General features: G+C 41.1%; 1 protein-coding gene and 1 long non-coding RNA gene across 2 annotated transcripts; one reads left to right on the top strand and one right to left on the bottom strand.

Moving 5' to 3' along the window:
- Positions 1-1,915: 1,915 nt before the first annotated feature.
- Positions 1,916-10,418, top strand: dynlt3 (dynein light chain Tctex-type 3). The gene is made up of 5 exons (XM_067992853.1): positions 1,916-2,062; positions 4,442-4,483; positions 5,442-5,565; positions 7,351-7,428; positions 9,567-10,418. Exons 1-5 carry the CDS (start codon positions 2,036-2,038, stop codon positions 9,641-9,643), a joined length of 348 nt encoding a protein of 115 aa, XP_067848954.1. The 5' UTR covers positions 1,916-2,035; the 3' UTR covers positions 9,644-10,418.
- Positions 10,419-16,977: 6,559 nt separating this feature from the next.
- LOC137326944 (uncharacterized) lies at positions 16,978-19,355 on the bottom strand. The gene is made up of 2 exons (XR_010964307.1): positions 19,008-19,355; positions 16,978-18,315 (listed from the first exon to the last, which is right to left on the bottom strand). It is a non-coding gene; the product is annotated as an uncharacterized lncRNA (long non-coding RNA).
- Positions 19,356-19,788: the final 433 nt, after the last annotated feature.

Below are 19,788 nucleotides of genomic sequence, written 5' to 3'. Positions count from 1 at the left end.
TATTCTATCGAAGGCCTTCTCCTGGTCCAGGCTGATAAGGCAGGTGTTCGCCCCCTGTCCTGCATGTAGACGATCGTATCCCTGAGCAGTGCAAGGCTATCAGAGATCTTCCTGCCGAGTACAGTACAGGTCTGGTCCGGGTGGATCACCCGCTCCAGAGAAGAATTGAGCCTGTTGGCAATGGCCTTGGACAGAATCTTGTAGTCGACATTTAGCAAGGAAATAGGTCGCCAATTTCTGATTTCTTCCCTCTCCCCTTTCCTTTTGTAGATGAGGGTGATGATGCCTTTCCTCATGGACTCTGACATGCTGCCTGCCAGAAGCATACCCCCGTACACTTCCAGTAGTTCTAGGCCTATCCAGTCCCACAGAGCTGAGTACAACTCGGCCAGTAAGCCATTGCTTCCGGGAGTTCAACCTTTCGTGAAGGACAGGACGGCCTTGGTCAGCTCGACCAAGGTCAATGGCCGATCCATGTTCTCCCACTCGCTGTCCTCTAAGACTTCCGTGATAGAGGACAGGAAGCACTGGGAGGCCGTGTCGTCTGTGAGCTTTGCGATATAAAAGGATTTGCTGATCCTCAGTATGTTGGCCTGCAAAGACGTCACAATGAAATTTGGCATAAAGCAGTTAATTATATGAATTAAGGTGTTGTAATTAAGTGATGTCCAAACTACAAAGTGTAATTATCAGGTTCTCCAGCAATATATACATGGTCTGTGGAAGAAGTGGGCCTATTGGCATTTCCACATTGTATGCTTTGTTATTTTTGTAACAATATTTGAATATTGTTTTTAACAAAGAGGATGAACAAAAATTATATTCTGGTTGGACTGGAGCTATTCCTATACTGAAGTCAATTTCAGTAGTTACATGTGAACATATAAAAAGGCTGGGTTGGATCATTAGACTCATTAAATGCACCCCATCCAGACCTGGAATCATAGAATGATTACAGCACAGAAGGAGGCCATTCGACCCATCAAGCCTGTGCCGGCTCTTTGTAAGAGCAATCCAATTAGTCCCATTCCCCTGTGTCCTTGCAAATTTTTTCCCTTCAAGTATTTATTCAATTCCTTTTTGAAAACCACAATTGAATCTGCTTCCACCACCCTTACAGGCAGCACATTCCAGATCATAAACTGCTGCAATCATGTACACAATTGACCCAACCTCTAAACATGCAATCTCCAGGAAGAGGCAAAATACAAGGAAAACTGCAGTCAATTCAGAAAAAATTCCGACTCCCCAAATTAATCCCGAGGAGACGATGGCCCAAGAGGAACAGGGGCAATTTCAATGTTGAGATTTTCCTCAAATACAAACATACAAAATTGACTGGCAGGTAAAGACCAGCTGGTCTTTACCTGCCAGTCAATTTTGTATGTTTGTTCATCAAGCCTGCTCCACACACTATCATGACTAGACACTTAACCCTCTATAAGTAGCCGAGGTTCTTTAGGCTAGGAATCATTCTTGTAGCTCTCTGCTGGACCTTCTCCAAGGCCACAATATCACCCATCATGTGGGAGGACCAAAACTGGGCACAGTGCTCCAGGTATGGTCTGACCAGTGACCAATATAGTGGCAAAATGTTATTTAGCACTTCACTGTGTAAGACTATCTCTAGAATTTTCTGTTTTATTTCAGATTCCTTTTTATCTATTAGATTACATAGCTCCAAACTTAGTTTTTAGCCATGATGTGGAGATGCCGGTGATGGACTGGGGTTGACAATTGTAAACAATTTTACAACACCAAGTTATAGTCCAGCAATTTCCGAAAGCTTGTGAATTTAAAATAAAATTGCTGGACTATAACTTGGTGTTGTAAAATTGTTTACAATTAGTTTTTAGCTGCAGGGCTTCTCAATTGAAGCAACTCCTCCGGCCCGGCTGGTGGCGCTGTGACGGGGCTCCTGTCAGCCTTACGTCAGCTGTCGGGTCCTTTCCTTCCACGTCAGGTTTCAGTCAGACCGGGGAGGCCGCGGGCGGAGGAGAGGCGACGAGTCGGTTGGTGGAAGCAGGCCCGGAGTATGGAGGAGTACCAGGCCGGTGAGGAGGTGAGTGGGGTGCTCGGCCCGGACTGTTCGCCGGCGGGTGACGCCTCATTGCGGCCGGTGCGTCTGAGGCTGGGCTCCGCCTGAAGCCGAGGGCGGCCGCGTCAGGGCGGCGGCTGCGAGGCGATCACCACGGGTCATTCGCGAGAGCTTCGGCCAAACGCGCGGATCTCACCTGATACTTGGTCTTTCTTTCTCTCCCCCCCCGCTTCTGGTGTCCTCTCCTTCTCTTCTCTTCCCCCCCCCCCCCCCCCGTTTCTGGTGTCCTCTCCTTCTCTTCTCTTCCCCCCCCCCCCCCCGTTTCTGGTGTCCTCTCCTTCTCTTCTCTTCCCCCCCCCCCCCGCTTCTGGTGTCCTCTCCTTCTCTTCACCTCCCCCCCCCCCCCCTGCTTCTGGTGTCTTCTCCTTCTCTTCACCTCCCCCCCCCCCCCCGCTTCTGGTGTCCTCTCCTCCTCTTCTCTTCCCCCCCCCCCCCGCTTCTGGTGTCCTCTCCTTCTCTTCACCTTCCCCCCCCCCCCCCCGCTTCTGGTATCCTCTCCTTCTCTTCTCTCCCCCCCCCCCCCCGCTTCTGGTGTCCTCTCCTTCTCTTCACCTTCCCCCCCCCCCCCCCGCTTCTGGTGTCCTCTCCTTCTCTTCTCTCCCCCCCCCCCCCCGCTTCTGGTGTCCTCTCCTTCTCTTCACCTCCCCCCCCCCCCCCCCCTGCTTCTGGTGTCTTCTCCTTCTCTTCACCTCCCCCCCCCCCCCCCGCTTCTGGTGTCCTCTCCTCCTCTTCTCTTCCCCCCCCCCCCGCTTCTGGTGTCCTCTCCTTCTCTTCACCTCCCCCCCCCCCCCCCCCCCGCTTCTGGTGTCCTCTCCTTCTCTTCACCTCCCCCCCCCCCCGCTTCTGGTGTCCTCTCCTTCTCTTCTCTCCCCCCCCCCCCCCCCGCTTCTGGTGTCCTCTCCTTCTCTTCACCTCCCCCCCCCCCCCCCCCCCGCTTCTGGTGTCCTCTCCTTCTCTTCACCTCCCCTCCCCCCCCGCTTCTGGTGTCCTCTCCACCTTCCCCCCCCCCCCCCCCCCCGCTTCTGGTGTCCTCTCCTTCTCTTCCCCGCTTCTGGTGTCCTCTCCTTCTCTTCCCCGCTTCTGGTGTCCTCTCCTTCTCTTCCCCGCTTCTGGTGTCCTCTCCTTCTCTTCCCCGCTTCTGGTGTCCTCTCCTTCTCTTCCCCGCTTCTGGTGTCCTCTCCTTCTCTTCCCCGCTTCTGGTGTCCTCTCCTTCTCTTCCCCGCTTCTGGTGTCCTCTCCTTCTCTTCCCCGCTTCTGGTGTCCTCTCCTTCTCTTCCCCGCTTCTGGTGTCCTCTCCTTCTCTTCCCCGCTTCTGGTGTCCTCTCCTTCTCTTCCCCGCTTCTGGTGTCCTCTCCTTCTCTTCCCCGCTTCTGGTGTCCTCTCCTTCTCTTCCCCGCTTCTGGTGTCCTCTCCTTCTCTTCCCCGCTTCTGGTGTCCTCTCCTTCTCTTCCCCGCTTCTGGTGTCCTCTCCTTCTCTTCCCCGCTTCTGGTGTCCTCTCCTTCTCTTCCCCGCTTCTGGTGTCCTCTCCTTCTCTTCCCCGCTTCTGGTGTCCTCTCCTTCTCTTCCCCGCTTCTGGTGTCCTCTCCTTCTCTTCCCCGCTTCTGGTGTCCTCTCCTTCTCTTCCCCGCTTCTGGTGTCCTCTCCTTCTCTTCCCCGCTTCTGGTGTCCTCTCCTTCTCTTCCCCGCTTCTGGTGTCCTCTCCTTCTCTTCCCCGCTTCTGGTGTCCTCTCCTTCTCTTCCCCGCTTCTGGTGTCCTCTCCTTCTCTTCCCCGCTTCTGGTGTCCTCTCCTTCTCTTCCCCGCTTCTGGTGTCCTCTCCTTCTCTTCCCCGCTTCTGGTGTCCTCTCCTTCTCTTCCCCGCTTCTGGTGTCCTCTCCTTCTCTTCCCCGCTTCTGGTGTCCTCTCCTTCTCTTCCCCGCTTCTGGTGTCCTCTCCTTCTCTTCCCCGCTTCTGGTGTCCTCTCCTTCTCTTCCCCGCTTCTGGTGTCCTCTCCTTCTCTTCCCCGCTTCTGGTGTCCTCTCCTTCTCTTCTCTCCCCCCCCCCTCCCCCCCCCGGCCTCTGGTGTCCTCTCCCCTCCCCTTGTTTCTGGTGCCCTCTTCCTTTCTCCTCCCCCCCCCCCCCCCCCCCCCTGTTTCTGGTGCCCTCTTCCTCCCCTTAGCTTCTGGCGTTCCTTTCCCCTCCCCACCTCTTCCTCCTCTCTTATCCCCCCTTCTCCTACATGTATCCTGTATTTTCTTAAATGCTCTAATCCTGTCATATGTAATCTTAGGTAGTCTGGAATCCTAGCAATATGTAACTTTACTGATGCCATATGAATTACTGAATCTTGTTCCTTCTTTGCAGGTTGCCTTCAATGCAGATGAAACCAGCAATATTGTTAAAGAGGTTTGTATACAAAGGACGTGTTTCTATGTGCAATCCGCTGCATTAATATGAATGAATTTAAAAAAATCTGAATTTGGTAATTATAATGTTCTGATGCTGAGGCTGATATGTATCTCTTACCCCTCTCCATCTGAAATTGAGAGCTCTCGCAGTTAACAAATTATCTATTTTCTGGAGAGCCTGCGCTCAGATTAACATTTTATCTCGTTGAATGACATGGGTGTGACTAGTTCTTTAAAAGTTATTTCTAATGACATTGTGTATCTGGAATGAGCATTTTGGGTTCAGCATCACTGAATCCAGTGCCCACGTTTAATAAGTAGAGTCCCCGCTCTCCGAAAAAGAGAAAATGGCTCTCAGGGACTTGAACGTCTTATTGCCATTTAAATGGCATTGAAAAGTTACATAGAATGTACAGCAAAGAAACAATGCCATTCGGCCCAACTGGTCCAAGCCAGTGTTGATGCTTCACACGACCCTGACTTGAGTTATGTTCAGAATACTACAAATTAAACCTTGCCAGGAGGACAAGATAACATGGGCTTAAATTAGTAAAAGCAGTCTTGGGACTTGATGTCAGGACGTTTTTGATTATTATCTGTGGAGAACCTGTTGAATGGATTTCTGGATTAGTGGAGGTAAAAACTCTGAAATCACTAAGGGACAGTTGGATGCTTTAATGGGGGTGGGGAGAAAGAGACTGTATAGTCTTTCTGAATACATGAGCTAAGACTTCCTGAATGGCTTTCCTTGTATGTATCTATCTTGTGATACTGCAAAGTGTTGTTAATCTGTCTGTTTTCCTTCCTTTTTCCTTGAAATTTAATCTTTGTCCAAGTAGAATGTCATTCTATCCAGTCTAATTTATGTTAAATGACCTATCATTTACAGTCATCACAGAAATCTAAGATCACTATGAACCATAAATGTGTAGTTAATTTCAGTGGTTTATTTTCAGTGCATTGACAATATTATCGGAGGGATTGATTATAATCACAGCAAGATCAATCAGTGGACTGCTGCTGTAGTTGAACAATCCTTGATGCATTTGGTTAAAATGGGAAAACCATTTAAATATATTGGTAAGTATTCTGTAATAAAGTAAAAGACTACTCCATTGAGGGGGGGGGCATACATTATTAAACTGGTAAGATATGTTGAATTTATACTATATTTCAAGATGATATAGTACAGATACATTTACAGAGGATGCAGGATAGGGATGCTTTAGCACAGTGTGAGGCTGACCCTATAACTCTAGAGAGATGAACACCATTTTTTTTGCCAAATGTTCTAGTTTGAATTTCACTTTTTTAAACGTATGTTTGGGAAAAAAAGTTTCTATAGGAACAATTTGAGGTGTGAGTATTAAATACCGTATTCTTCAACACTTCCTCCCACACCCAAGGAAGTAATTTTATCGGTTTGATAATTTATTGGATGATTAGATATCTGGTAGAATGTACTGAGGTGCATTTATTCAGGGTGCGTATATTGTGCTGGTGTGGAATCAGTGTTCATTTAACTTAGTGCTTTAGCAAAATAGTTGATTTTTTAGCAAAGTTGCCTATCCAGTTGATGAGGTAAATAAAAGGAAGGCTGATGTTTATTTGTCTGACACTGAAGCTGAATAATATTTTTTTAAAGGATTGCTTCAAGAAAGGTTCATAGAATTGAGAGCTTTTTCCTAGTATCTAATTGTTCAAATAAACTTCCTACAGTTATTTTATTTTTTAAGTCCAGTATAGAAAGATGATTTTGAGAATTACTTTTATTTTGGATCAGTGTGATTCACTTTGATGTGAGATCTAGACATTGAATTCCGTGCTTAGGTTTGTGCGGACTACAAATAATGGCCTAGATTTTCTGATTCTAGTGCCGACTGTCACCCATTCATTTTAAATGGGTTACTGTCGGCATTACGATCGGAAAACCTAGGCCAATATCTTGTAAGAGTAAACCGCTCTTCCTGCAAGTACCTGCATATCATTATATGTTTTTGTACAATGGAATTCTTTAAAAGGAAATGAGTGCAGGAACAGGGCAGTTCGTACAATGATCCTCTCGTACTGAGTAATTGTTGGAAGAATTAGGAATAAAATGACTAATAAATTATTAAATTAAAATTTTAACTGTAGGTACTGCTTGATATTGGGGAAAAGCTTATAAATAGAATGTTGGCGTCTTCCCTGAAATATTCCTTTAAAAGCACAATGCTCCTGCTTCCAGAGATTCATTTCAAATGCTTCTCCAGTAATTATTTGATCATTAATTTTTTTTAATGCATCTGAACAAAATTGGGTACAGTAATGTAGTGGTTAAGTTACTGGACTAATAATCCAGAGAATGAGTGTTGAAATCCCACCATGGCAGTTTGAGAATTTGAATTCAGTTTAACAAAACTGGAAATAAAAAGCTGGTATCAGTAAAAGTGACCATGAAACTGTCGCATTATTATAAAAATCCAACCGGTTCACTAATGTCCTTTAGAGAAAGAAACCTGCTGTCCTTACCCTGTCTGGCCTATATGTGACTCCAGTCCCACATCAACATAGTTGACTCTTATTTACCCTCTGCAGTGGCCTAGCAAGCCATTCAGTTGTTTCAAACCAATACTAGCGGTTCAAGAAGCAGGCCCATTACCACCTTTTCAGGGCAACCAGGGATGAGCAATAAATGCCGACCTTGTTAGTGTGCTCACATCCAGAGAATAAGTAAAGAAAAATAAAATACTGGAAGTTGCCATCAGACTGGCTTTTAAGCAAAAACAAAAGCAAATGTTACCAACTTTGCATGTTTGTCACTCTGAAAAATGTTCCTTACAGCAGAATTATGCCACTGAAATTCCAATTTATTGGTAATTCTAGTGACCTGTGCGGTAATGCAGAAAAGTGGAGCTGGTCTCCACACAGCAAGTTCATGTTACTGGGACAGCAGCACTGATGGTAAGTCTTTCTATCTTAATGTTTGTTATAATAATGGCTAAAACTGGAGGGATGCAAGAGAAATTGATACTTTAATCAGAATTAACAGATGCATCTCATAGAAATGTTTATAATATCCATCAGGTAATAGATCACTTCTAATTTGCAGAAAGCTGCTTTGAATACTAAATTAGAATATTTAGCAAGACTGACAGTAGAAGTAATTTAATTGAGGTCGCTCAATGGGAACTGATAGGCTCATGTAACAGGTCACAACTGGCTTCTGTTTGCATGACTCCCTGACTCGGTTATCAGACCAGCCAAGTGGTATTTTACCCAGGTGTGAAATTCATTTCTTCTGTTCAAGTGCAGAGGTGAAAATTTACTAGAACTTCACTAAGACTCAAATACAGTCATCATGCCTAAGTGGATGTGTGTGATTTATCAGTCACAATAAACCAGTAGGTCAGCTCGTAGGTGTGTGTTAAGGGAACTCTGTTCCCAGCAGGTCATCCCTAAAAAGTTTGCTTATTCAGCTTAATTGACTATTGTATTTCTGAAGCAAGAGTTTAGCGTGTATCTTTTGCATACATTAGGCCAAACAGGACAAAAATAAAAATGCTCCTATGGTGGTGAAAGCATTTAGATAAATAGGTTCTGCATTGATTTTAAATGTTGCAGCTCAACTGAGATCAGCAGTGCAAAGGCTGTTCATAGGACCTGTAGAGTTGAGCACATAGTCTCATTTCTGTGATTGTGGTCAGTATGATGACTGAAGTCGTGTACCGGGGGGTGAGGAGTATAAGGTGCTCAATGGGAAGCTGTGAACTGACAGATTTGCTGATAATTTGGCATATCAGCAGACCTTGCCAGGCTTGTACTCGCAAACAGAAGTGCTACAGCGTTGACTTCTGCCAGCGTACTATTATCCACAAAGATACAGTTCAGAAAGTAGATAATGGGAGTCTCAGCAATTGAGGTTCCACTGTACTTCTATATTTGTTTTGTCTTCTCACTTTGCCCATAAGAGTGTGTTTTCTCTTAATGACATTATGCCCCTTTTATATCGCAACACTGTTAATGATGGAAGCCCTGACTTAGTTCGACTGCCGCTGGAAGACTGCAAATGTAAATGTTTTTTCTACGCTCAGGCAGAGAGCTTTGTTCTATAGCAGTGTGCCATTCATATTTGAGATTAATCAAAGCTTCGGACATGACCAATCTGCATCTAACTAACTCCATCTTAAACTTTGTGAGACTGTTAGTAACCATTATTAGTAAAGCTATAATTTTAATTGTATTGTACATGATAGTTTGTTGTAAAGTATATATGTCATTGCAGCCATATAAAACAGGATGTAAGGAATCTTACAACACCAGGTTATAGTCCAACAGTTTTATTTGAAAATCACAAGCTTTCGGAGGCTTTCTCCTTCGTCAGGTGAGTGTGGAATTCCTTGAAGGTTATCGCATATATAGTCAGAGAACAATGCCTGGTGATTACAGATAATCTTTCCAACTGCCCGTTGTCAAGGCGATCAGACAGAGACACAGTAAATACAGGACTACTGAATATACAAATGGTCCGAACCCAAAGACACAGACAGATAGAGAGAGAGAAACATCCGAAAGGAAGAGAGAGAGCGAGAGAATGACTAGTTGTATTAAAAACATAACTTTTTTTTCGCTGGTGGGGTTACGTGTAGCGTGACATGAACCCAAGATCCCGGTTGAGGCCGTTGTCGCAGTGTCTGCATGGTCTCGTCAATGTACCATGCTCCGGGGCATCCTTTCCTGCAACGTATGAGGTAGACTCCACACTCACCTGACGAAGGAGAAAGCCTCCGAAAGCTTGTGATTTTCAAATAAAACTGTTGGACTATAACCTGGTGTTGTAAGATTCCTTACATTTGTCCACCCCAGTCCATCACTGGCATCTCCACATCATATAAAACAGGAAGCAGCCAATTTAAGCTGTAAAAGCATTGAGGTTAGAGGAGCTGGTCGGTGGCTAAAGTGGTGTAATTGACTTGTATTTCCTAATGCAGAATAAAAGACTTGAGGTTTCACTTTAGAGGCAATCTATGGCACTGAAGCTGTCATATCCTTTACCTCTGCATAAATCTGTACAGATTACTAAATTTTTTTTTGTTTTACAGGAAGCTGTACTGTGAGATGGGAAAACAGGACCATGTATTGTGTCGTCAGTGTGTTTGCCGTCAGCATTATGCTGTGACATACAGGAAGTTTTGTGTGCATAGCCATTTCAAAGCATCAACTCTTAATGAAAATGTGTATATAACAAGAGTGAGAACATTTATTTGTGATTCAGGACTAGCATGCATTGTTTGTGGATAAGGTGTGATAGCATACATTTAAGCATGAGGTACAAAGCTGTAATATATTTCTTAAAAGGCAATATCTTGCTTAATTCATCCTGCTCCTAATGGGCTCCTGACTTATTTTTAAACACCCAATTGAGTATCAGTATCCAACAGTATGGGGAAGTATTTTATAAACTAAAATATCACCAATTCTCATAAGGGGCTTTTTGTTTTTTTTAGCATTTTGACGATTGGATTGAATAGTAGTATTAAATTAGAGTGCATTCTAATAGAGAACTGACCAGGTCAATTTAAATAACTCAACCTGTGGCCTTGCTGTTTAATCAACTAACTGTCAACTCCCTGCTATAGTATATGTACATTTTACTGAGTCAGATAATCTGTTTCTACACTGTATTAAAACTACAGTGAAATGATAGTGCAGAATTCATATTTCCTTATTTTATCCAGGATTATTTTCCAAATCCTGTATTTCTAGCCTGAAAGAGTTTCCACAAAAAGTTGATTGGATAAAATAGTAATCCATTTATTTTTTGAAGTTGGAGAGATTACCTTCTTGGTCCACCTATGAATTTATAAATTGATGATGTTCAGTTTGATGCTTAGCAGAATACAATATTTGCAATGAAGTAGATTCAAAGTTCTGAATGTTTTGAGTATGTTGACTATATTCTGAATGTTTTGAGTATGTTGACTATATGAAACTTGGTAGCTAGAATTCATTAGATATCTAAAAATATGCTGTTACTGTTAAATCCAGTGCCTGAATCATATCTAAATGCAGATTGAATTACCTGTATACTAATTGGTCTCTTACAACTGCTGTTTGGTGTGAAAGTTGCATCTCTGATGCTTTAAACTCATTTTCTTAATACAGTAATTGGCTAACTTGGATTTAGAGAGCACTGCACTGAAGTGTTGGCTTTTTATATTCCTGTAATCAGAAATACTTCACACAACCCAGTACACATGTACATAAAACATTTTCTTGAAGCTATTAGGAGTTGTGTTGCTTTATGTAATCCATAACATGTCTTCAAGCAAACTATTTCAGGGCAGATACAATATGACTATCGATTCAGGGTTTTCACTTACGCAAGATGAAAGATAGCATATAGTGATTAAGACATAGTGCAGGAAATGACTAAACTTAAAATCTAAGTGGTAAATGGAATTGTCTATTAACATAGACAGATAAAGCCATTTTAAAAGGAAGCTATTGTATTTAAACTATAATTCTCTTTTAAAACTGAAATTCTTTTGCTTTTTTTAAAAACAAACTAAAGGGGTTTGTCTTTACTCAACATCTAAGAGTGGTATTCAGTAAAATTATATTAAATATAGTAAGGAACATAACAATGATCAGTTCAATCGGATTAAATTTCGGTGGGAGGGGAAGCAAAATTTTCTATTCAAAATTGGAGCATTTTGTTGCTGGTAATTTTGTAAATATATGAAAGGAGATGTGTATATGAGAAGTTATTTCAGTGCTCAAAAGATTAACCCAAAAATGATTGTATTTTAGTCCTGCTTTCACTTTGGTGTTTGTAGACAGAACTTTAGTGAGGAATTATGCCTGGGAGAATGCAGACTAAAGGAGAGATTGATGGTCAGTTCTTGCACTTATGTTTATTTAGAGTTGTTGAAACTGATCTAAGCTTGATAGTTACATACAGCTACATACAAGTGCGTAAAAAGTAGTTTCCATAATGGTGTAGCCTGATGGGATTGATTCTGTAGTTTTTTTGAATTTGAACTCAACCACTGTTGTAGGCTAAAGGCTAGAAATTACTGTTGGTGATGGTTATTTTAAACAGGTTCATTACTCCATTAAAATAGCAGAAAGAGGAATTTGAAAGAACAGTAATTTTGACCCTTAGATCTTGTTAAATGAAGTGATCCATTGTGGAATTAATAAAATTGCACATTTACTTTTGCAGCCTTTTTTATATAATTAACATTCCATGATTCCATAAATTCCTGCTTTTTAGTTGTACAGTGTATTTATCTGGATCGCCTTTTAACCCACCAGCAGACTTCAGAACCTCTTGCTCTCAATCACTGGTAGAAACCTGTGGTCATTGGCAGAGCCTGGAGCTCTTCTGCACTTACAACCTGAATAGAAAGGCCTTAAGTAATACAATGATGAAACACTTTTAGGACTGAAAAAGTGTAGAGGCAATTTCAAGTTCAAGTAGATTATGTTGTAATTAAGTACTGGATATTCTTATGAAGAATAGCAAGATCTAGAAAGCTGCTTCTAAATGTTATCCAATAAAGAATAGTATTTTCTTGATTATCCATAGATACCGTTACCTGTGATTACCTCTGAAACACATTGATATCAGCATATTATTTTTCCTTATCCTGTATACAGCAGTTTTCTGACTGAACCATAAAATACTGTATAAGCTTAAGATTTGTATCAGTGTATTCTCATTTATTTAGTTTTGTGAAAACAAGATAATCGAACATGTATTCTTCTTACATTCACAAGAATTAGCACAGACTTCAACAGCTCATTGATAGCTGGACCTTGGTCTGATATGTGCTTTTAATGCATTCTGATGTTTACCATAGCTAATGGGGATTCCTGTGCACTATTTCAAATATTCTACAAAACTTGTAGCAGTGACCTTACGAATGAACACCATATCCATTTTTAGTATAGTATGGCCACACTTAAATACAATGAGAACATTAAGAAACTTGGGTTTCTCGCAAAAAAAAATTATATATACAAGTGGATATATCTAACTTTTTTGTAATGCTCGCTGGTGTACAGTTTCTGCAACATGCATTCTTCATGGCTTCCCACTCCTTATAGTGGCTATTAGTCCCTTTCTCTTTGCATTCCTATTTGAATTTTTTGTAGGGCTCGCTGAGGATAGTGATGGATGCACTGAGACCAAATTGCTAGGAATAAGTTAAAATCTATTACCTAATCCCAAGTTTCAATGGATGCCATGAACCCTAACTTGTAGCTAGGAGTAACATTTATTTCCATCAATACTTTTTTTTATTGAAGAACACAATTTAATGGTTTCATAATTTGCATTATTTTAACTGGTGACTTTATAAATCAATAAGGAAATGTTGTTTTCCATTATTAAGTAATCCTTACTAAAGAAAGTCATTTACTTGGATGCCAAAATGAAAGGTTTATTCTATACTGTTGAATACTTGGTTAGCAACATCTTACTAGTGTTTGGAATGCTAACTAGAAAGCATTTCTTGTTGCTATCAAATTCTATTTTGCTTTTTTTTTTCCCTTATGCAAGCTTTTCAGGGATACGCACCTGTGGATGAGTGGCTAACTTACTGCAGCCCTTTGCTAGTACTGCTCCTCAGCTAACTGATATATAAAACATGCAAGAGCAGCTCGACAACTAGTGCCTATAATTTTTCCTTCCCTCTCCCAAACAGAGGCATTAATGGAGGTCTGATGCCTCCTGACAGTGACACAACAGAGGGTGGGATCTTGATAGAACAGAAGTACAAGGGGTTGAATTAGCATCCCTCCATTTACTGGTACTGCCTGTTGGTGTGCCCACCAGCTGTACCACTCATTAACCAGCAAATGCTATCATTACATTTTGCCCTTGTAAGCAGATTACTTCTGAAATAAATCATAACCTGTACAATTAAGGTCTCATTTTAACTGTTAAGACCAACTTTTATTTCTTTAGCTTTCCATGATTTCTTTCCTGCTTGTGAAGACTCTGTGTACATTTTGATGCAAATTTCTCGATTATGCCCTCTTGTTCCATGCAAACTAATTCCACTGCTATCCAATAGAGCATAGAATCATAGAAGTTTACAACATGGAAACAGGCCCTTCGGCCCAACATGTCCATGTCGTCCAGTTTATACCACTAAGCTAATCCCAATTGCCTGCACTTGGCCCATATCCCTCTATACCCATCTTACCCATGTAACTGTCCAAATGCTTTTTAAAAGACAAAATTGTACCCGCCTCTACTACTGCCTCTGGCAGCTCGTTCCAGACACTCACCACCCTTTGAGTGAAAAAATTGCCCCTCTGGACCCTTTTGTATCTCTCCCCTCTCACCTTAAATCTATGCCCCCTCGTTATAGACTCCCCTACCTTTGGGAAAAGATTTTGACTATCTACCTTATCTATGCCCCTCATTATTTTATAGACTTCTATAAGATCACCCCTAAACCTCCTACTCTCCAGGGAAAAATACCTATAGGGTACTGCTCTGGGCTTCAAAAATTTTGGTGGTGTACCTCAATATCCTTTGCTGTACCAAGTTTCAGACTGAAAAGACTTTTACTCCCATGAGTATGTCCACGAGTTTTTGAGCGTTGATCTTTTTATTATTGGTCCAGATCAACTTCACACTACAAAACCAATCTTGGCCCATCAATGAGGGACCTTTGCCCTTAACTACAATTAGTTTCTGATTTTCATATTTTACTTGGATGTTTAATTTCCCAAGGACGCAATGGGTGGCTAGAATAACTACAGTAATTTTCCAAAACATTTCCTCATATACTTTTGATGACACAATATATTCTTAGCAAAGAACAACAAAAGCAATACAAGAGACACCTTGGAGTGTAATTGCTACAATGTGATTACTTCTCTTGGGGGGGGGGGGCATCTAGTGTTCAGTTAACAATATGCAAGTACCATACATATTTGCTGTCCAACTGAATAGTATGACACAGTTGCGCAATGTCACAATGGTGCTCCATTTCCCAAAGTATAAGAGGTCAATGATCAACCTAAAGCCCATTCTGGATGTCAGGTAGTGATCATGTTTGCATTACATTGGTTTGAGGTGGTAGATGTGATTGGGGCAAGGATTTCCACTAAGTTGTACCTTGAATGTGACCTATTATGCTGAAGTAGGGACATGCATAGATGCAATGAAGGAGCTGTACAGTTATTATGGTCTGGCATTAGCAAGTGGTACATGAGGGACAGGTTAAAAGGCAACATTCTGCGGCTGTAATCTTGCACCATCAACCTGACACACAGAACTGAGATAGTCTGGCTTGGTGATCTGCTGTCTTGTGGGATGGTGCCCTCCTTGCTAATATTAATCAAGACATTTTCAGACTTTGAATTTGTTACTTGGATAGACAGTTAGACTATTAAAGCTTTTAATATTTTCCCTTATTCATTGCTTTTCAAAGTTGCTTGTGTTTCAAACATCAAGTAGTCCTTTAAATAGTTTTTAAAACGTTGTGTAAAAAAATACATAGAAGTATGTAAGTTGAGAAAAAGGAATGAAGTGGGAAAAGATACTTCCACCAGGGGGCAGTTTCGTAGAGAGAATCTCAGTATTTTGACATTTTCGGTGTTGGTATCCTGCACCATCATCATATATTAAAATTACATTTGATGCTGCCCATTGGCTTTCTTGGAAACAAACTCCTGAACAGGAAAAAACATATTATGCAACATAATTAGGAACAGGGCTACTCAGCACTCCTGCAACCTGAGATCACAGAATGAAAACAGTGACTGATGGAACAGTGACAGGACATTGTGCAGAGTGAGCAAGTATGCTGCAGTGGGGCAGCTGCCACTTACACCATCTACCTAGGGTCCTCACATTTCAGCTGGCACCTGTTATCACAGACCCTCCAGATCAGGATCCATAACTACTGTAAAGTGATGTGGAGATGCCGGTGATGGACTGGGGTTGACAATTGTAAACAATTTTACAACACCAAGTTATAGTCCACCGTTCACCTGACAAAGGAGGAAGCCTCCGAAAGCTTGTGGAATTTAAAATAAATTTGTTGGACTATAACTTGGTGTTGTAAAATTGTTTACTACTGTAAAGTGGGCAGTACAACTCCAGTTATGAAGTCCTGAGAAAGATAGACGAGACTGACCAGTCCTGATATAACCACAGTGAGGATGTAGGGAGGAGGAAGAAACATAGGATGGTGTGTTTGGGGCTATAAAGGAGCAAGAGAATGAAGTTCAGAGGAGCACTGGTGAAAGTATTGTTAAAATAGAGAAAGATTAAAAAAGTTTGCCACAAGAAAAGCTAAAGGTGAGAAAAGGACTAGCTTTTGAATGTATCCTGTCCGAGAGGTGTTCAAAGGGACTTACTAAATAATGATGCCAGAAGTGAATGTGGTTTTGGTTTTATGCCTTGATGACTTTACACTTCCGTACATAATGGTCCCAAACCAAATTGAGTCCTCATACACTTTGTAGCACAGTCCTGATCAGTTACCATGAAATTTTTCTAATATGTAGTAGTATTATTACTCTACGTTTTCAGTAAAATATCTCTTCCATTTCATTTATAAGCCATTCAGTTGATAAATGACCTTTTATATTAAATCCTTGTAACCTGTTTCCAACTGTCTTGTTATTTTCTCTATTTTCTAAGACTAAAGATTTCACAGAATTATAGCATTCATTTTCCACTGTCCCCTCTCTTTAAATAAATAATATTCATCAGTTTAACTAAGTCTGCTCCAATAAAAGTCTGTTAATTGTTGACTATCCAGTGTGTAGTGTTTTAAAAGGTTAATTTCTTCCCATTCATTTTTAATGGAATCTACTTCTGTTAAGTGTTTGAGACAACAATAAGGAAGGGGTAAATTTTCATCTTCACCACATGGGCAGCAATCTGGCGGAAATCGAAGGAATGAAAATCAAGGGGTTGTATGACTGGAGGGCCATCCGCTCTGCCATGTTACTGCCCATGTGGTGAGGATGGAAATTTACCCCTAATTTTAATTAGTGTATTTGCAATGTAGCACATTATCTTCATTTCATATATCCCAGGAAGAAAACATATAATCAGCCATTTGCTCAATAAGAATGCACTATACAATGCTTTTACAGCTAACATATGTACACTAGTAAACCAATTTGAAGCTGACCCTTTTTTATACTTAATTACATCTCTGCTCCCAACCAGCACAAACCATTTCTGTTTAAGTTTAATGTAGTTTGATAAGATAATTCAATGTTTTTTTGCTAATAGTGAAGCATGCTGTTAATACTGATAAATGTTTACAGCATGATTACAACAAAACTAGCAATGCCTTGCTCAAAATTATAGCCTTAGATTCATTCAAAGGCGCATACCAGTAATTTGAGACAATTAAGCCCACAGGGGTTTCATTAAGTTCATGGGTGATGAGTCTCAATTTAATGTTAAGTAATACTGAAAAATAGCAAAAGGCTATTATATTAAAATAATTTAACAGAAGTAATACATTTTGGTACAGTAAATTTACATTTATTAGATATACCACTTCAAGTGACAGTCTCATGTTTTGCAATCTCTTCCCATTCTCTCCATTGGCTGGTGAGTGACTGAAGGTATGAGGTGCTGCGATATCATCTGATGCCCTTTTCGAATGTGTCCCCAATGATACATATGAACATGTGCAAAATAACAGACAGGAAAAGGCCAACTGGTCCATCCAGCCTGTCCCAGACAGTTGTGATGCTTTGTGTATAGTAATCACTGTTCACACAATTTACACATGGTATATCTTAAATGCTATCTTTTTTTGCAGAAAGAAAGGTAAAAGTTGGGACTACTTGATGGATTCTTTTTCCAAGTCCTCTTTTTACTTCATTTTTAACATATACTCTGAAGTATTCCTTTCAGCTAAAGCAAAAAAAGAAATGCTGGAAATACACAACAAATGGAAATACAATAGCAGCTGATTAGGGAAAGGTAGGTTAACGTTTGAGTACCTGGTATGGTTAGGCTGGAAAAGCTTTTTCATGGGACTGACCAAAATAAATAGGGAATGGGGAGAGGGCAATTGTTGAAATATGTAAATTATTGTCACAGAGGTGGGAAGCACAGTCACAAATATGAAGAAAAAAAGGACTGCCTAGATGAACAGGCTAAAAGAGACAAACGAGAATCAAAGAAAGGAACAGAATTTTTTAAGCATAGCATACCTAGAAGAGAAGCCGCAGTAAATCAAACAAATACAAAGTAAAACAGAATGCTGGAAATCTGAAAAAAAAAAGAAAATGCTGGAAATGCACACTAATTCAGTCAGATTGTGAAACAGACTAATAGGTGAATGTTTAAGATAGGAGGCTCTATCTAAAATGGCACAGTCTAGCTGAAGAAGCTGCTTTAAAGGATTGACAAAATAAAGAGGGAGTAAAATGGGTAGGTCAAGAGCACAGACTGGAAACTTAACATGCAGCTGAGATTGGTTTTCCTCGCTCAATGTGCACTACAGAGTGGTAGGGTATGAATTTATACTTTGAGTTTTGCACAGGGTGAGATGCCAGTCTGGCCTGGGTCAGCACAGACTGTGTGCAGATGAGGCAGCTTAAGATTTAGCAGAATTTAACCTTGTTATGTGAGCATTAAGCTTCTATGTTCTTGACTTAACCTATTTGTGGTCTGTTCTCGGGCTGCTATAGATTATAAATGGTTCACTGCTGAAATAACAAAGTGATTTCTCGGATTCGACCAGGCACTGATAGATAACATAATCGTCCACATATTACATTCACACAAACAGCTGCAATCTAGTTCGGGCAAGATTTAACCGAAAATGGTTGAGCATATGACAATATCTGTAATCAAAAAAGGAAACTGGTTTTACCCAAATGAAAAAAAAAGTTTCATTTCCCAAAATGAGTTCTGTTTTAGTGTTGCTTAATTGATTAGCAAAGATTTTGCATCCTTTCTCACTATCAAGAATGAGTCAAATCTTACTGATAATTGTTTCATGCGGCATTTTTTTGTCCTTTGTTTATTCACGCTACTATTTCAGGATAGGGGTGTAAAACAGGCTCGTAGAAAATCGGCAGCCAGTTTTACACTAGGCCCGATTTTCTTTTCAATTGAACTCAATTCCACTCCCCTCACCCCCCCAAACTGAATTTCTTCATAGCCAGAATAAAGGCCCAGCAATTCACAAATACAGAAGACATAAAGTGGGTTGGTGGGGCGGGGGAGTTTAATCGTGGGGCAGAGTTACATGCTCACCAGATTTTTATTCAGTAATTCAGTTTCTGGGCAGATAAATGTGAGGTGTTTCACTCTTTGGAAAAGACTGATTCGTTCCAGGTGCCGTGCTGCTACCTTTTAAGTATAAAAATATATTGAAATAAGAATATAGTTTTGATGTTACAAAGAAAAAAGATTTGTATAATGTTTATAGAATCATAGGAAGCGATTTCCGTGTCCCTACCACACAGTTTGCATCAAATAACGGGATGGTAATCGGATTAAAATAATATGCTTGGTTGAAATACCAACTTACCGCTTGGTTCCAGCCTGTTCCAATTTTTGGGTGGACCTCGATCTAGGTGGGATCAGATGACATAATTACAACCCCGACACCATTTTCATCTTTACCTGCCGATTGGCGCCAGTTCCTGCTTCCACCCATTAAACATGAGCAGTAGAAGTCAGGAGGCAGCCATTTTGAGCATTGATTAAAGGGATCTTCAGATGTGGTCAGGGGCAGCCGGATACCGGTTTGGCACAATTTTTTTTTACAATCTCTTAGGGTTTTTAGACATAGGTTTTTCACAATTAATATAATTGCTGCGTGTGGGTGCTGCAAAATGTTGCCTGCTTCCTTTCACTGCCAATGCTTCCATCCCTTCCCTTTAAGGCACCACTACAGGCCATTCAAGGTTGGCTGCCCCACCAGATTTCCCACCCCCAGATCGGTGCTCTGCCTATAGGGAATGTGTTTCTTGCTGGCACCTTACCGAATGAATGTAAATAAGGCCGGGCCACAAAAAATGCAGGGGCCCTATGCTGACTCCTTTGGATGGATGCAGACAGTACCCTGCCTGATGTGTGCTCCACACCAAAATCTCCACAGAACTTAACAGCATAGAAAAAGGCCATTTGGCAATCACACCTACACCAGCTCGCAGACAGGATTTTCCACTTAATCCCATTAATTAATTATTTCATCATATCTGTTTCAAATATATATATATATATATTTTTAAACTGTCCATTCCTTTCGTGATGACACTGCTTTTTGGTGGGATACAGTTCCATCACTGCCAGTAGCCATCAAATAC

This window comes from Heptranchias perlo, chromosome 11, assembly GCF_035084215.1.
Source record: "Heptranchias perlo isolate sHepPer1 chromosome 11, sHepPer1.hap1, whole genome shotgun sequence".
Lineage (NCBI taxonomy): Eukaryota > Metazoa > Chordata > Chondrichthyes > Hexanchiformes > Hexanchidae > Heptranchias > Heptranchias perlo.
Note: the sequence above shows the minus strand (reverse complement) of the source record. Positions and strands in the feature narration are given on the sequence as shown.

Excerpts from the sequence above, each read along its gene's own strand:
- dynlt3 (XM_067992853.1), top strand. The coding sequence starts at position 2,036 with ATGGAGGAGTACCAGGCCGGTGAGGAG. Across the intron at positions 2,063-4,441 it reads AGTACCAGGCCGGTGAGGAG|GTTGCCTTCAATGCAGATGA; the intron begins GTGAGTGGGGTG and ends CCTTCTTTGCAG. Across the intron at positions 7,429-9,566 it reads CTGGGACAGCAGCACTGATG|GAAGCTGTACTGTGAGATGG; the intron begins GTAAGTCTTTCT and ends TTTGTTTTACAG.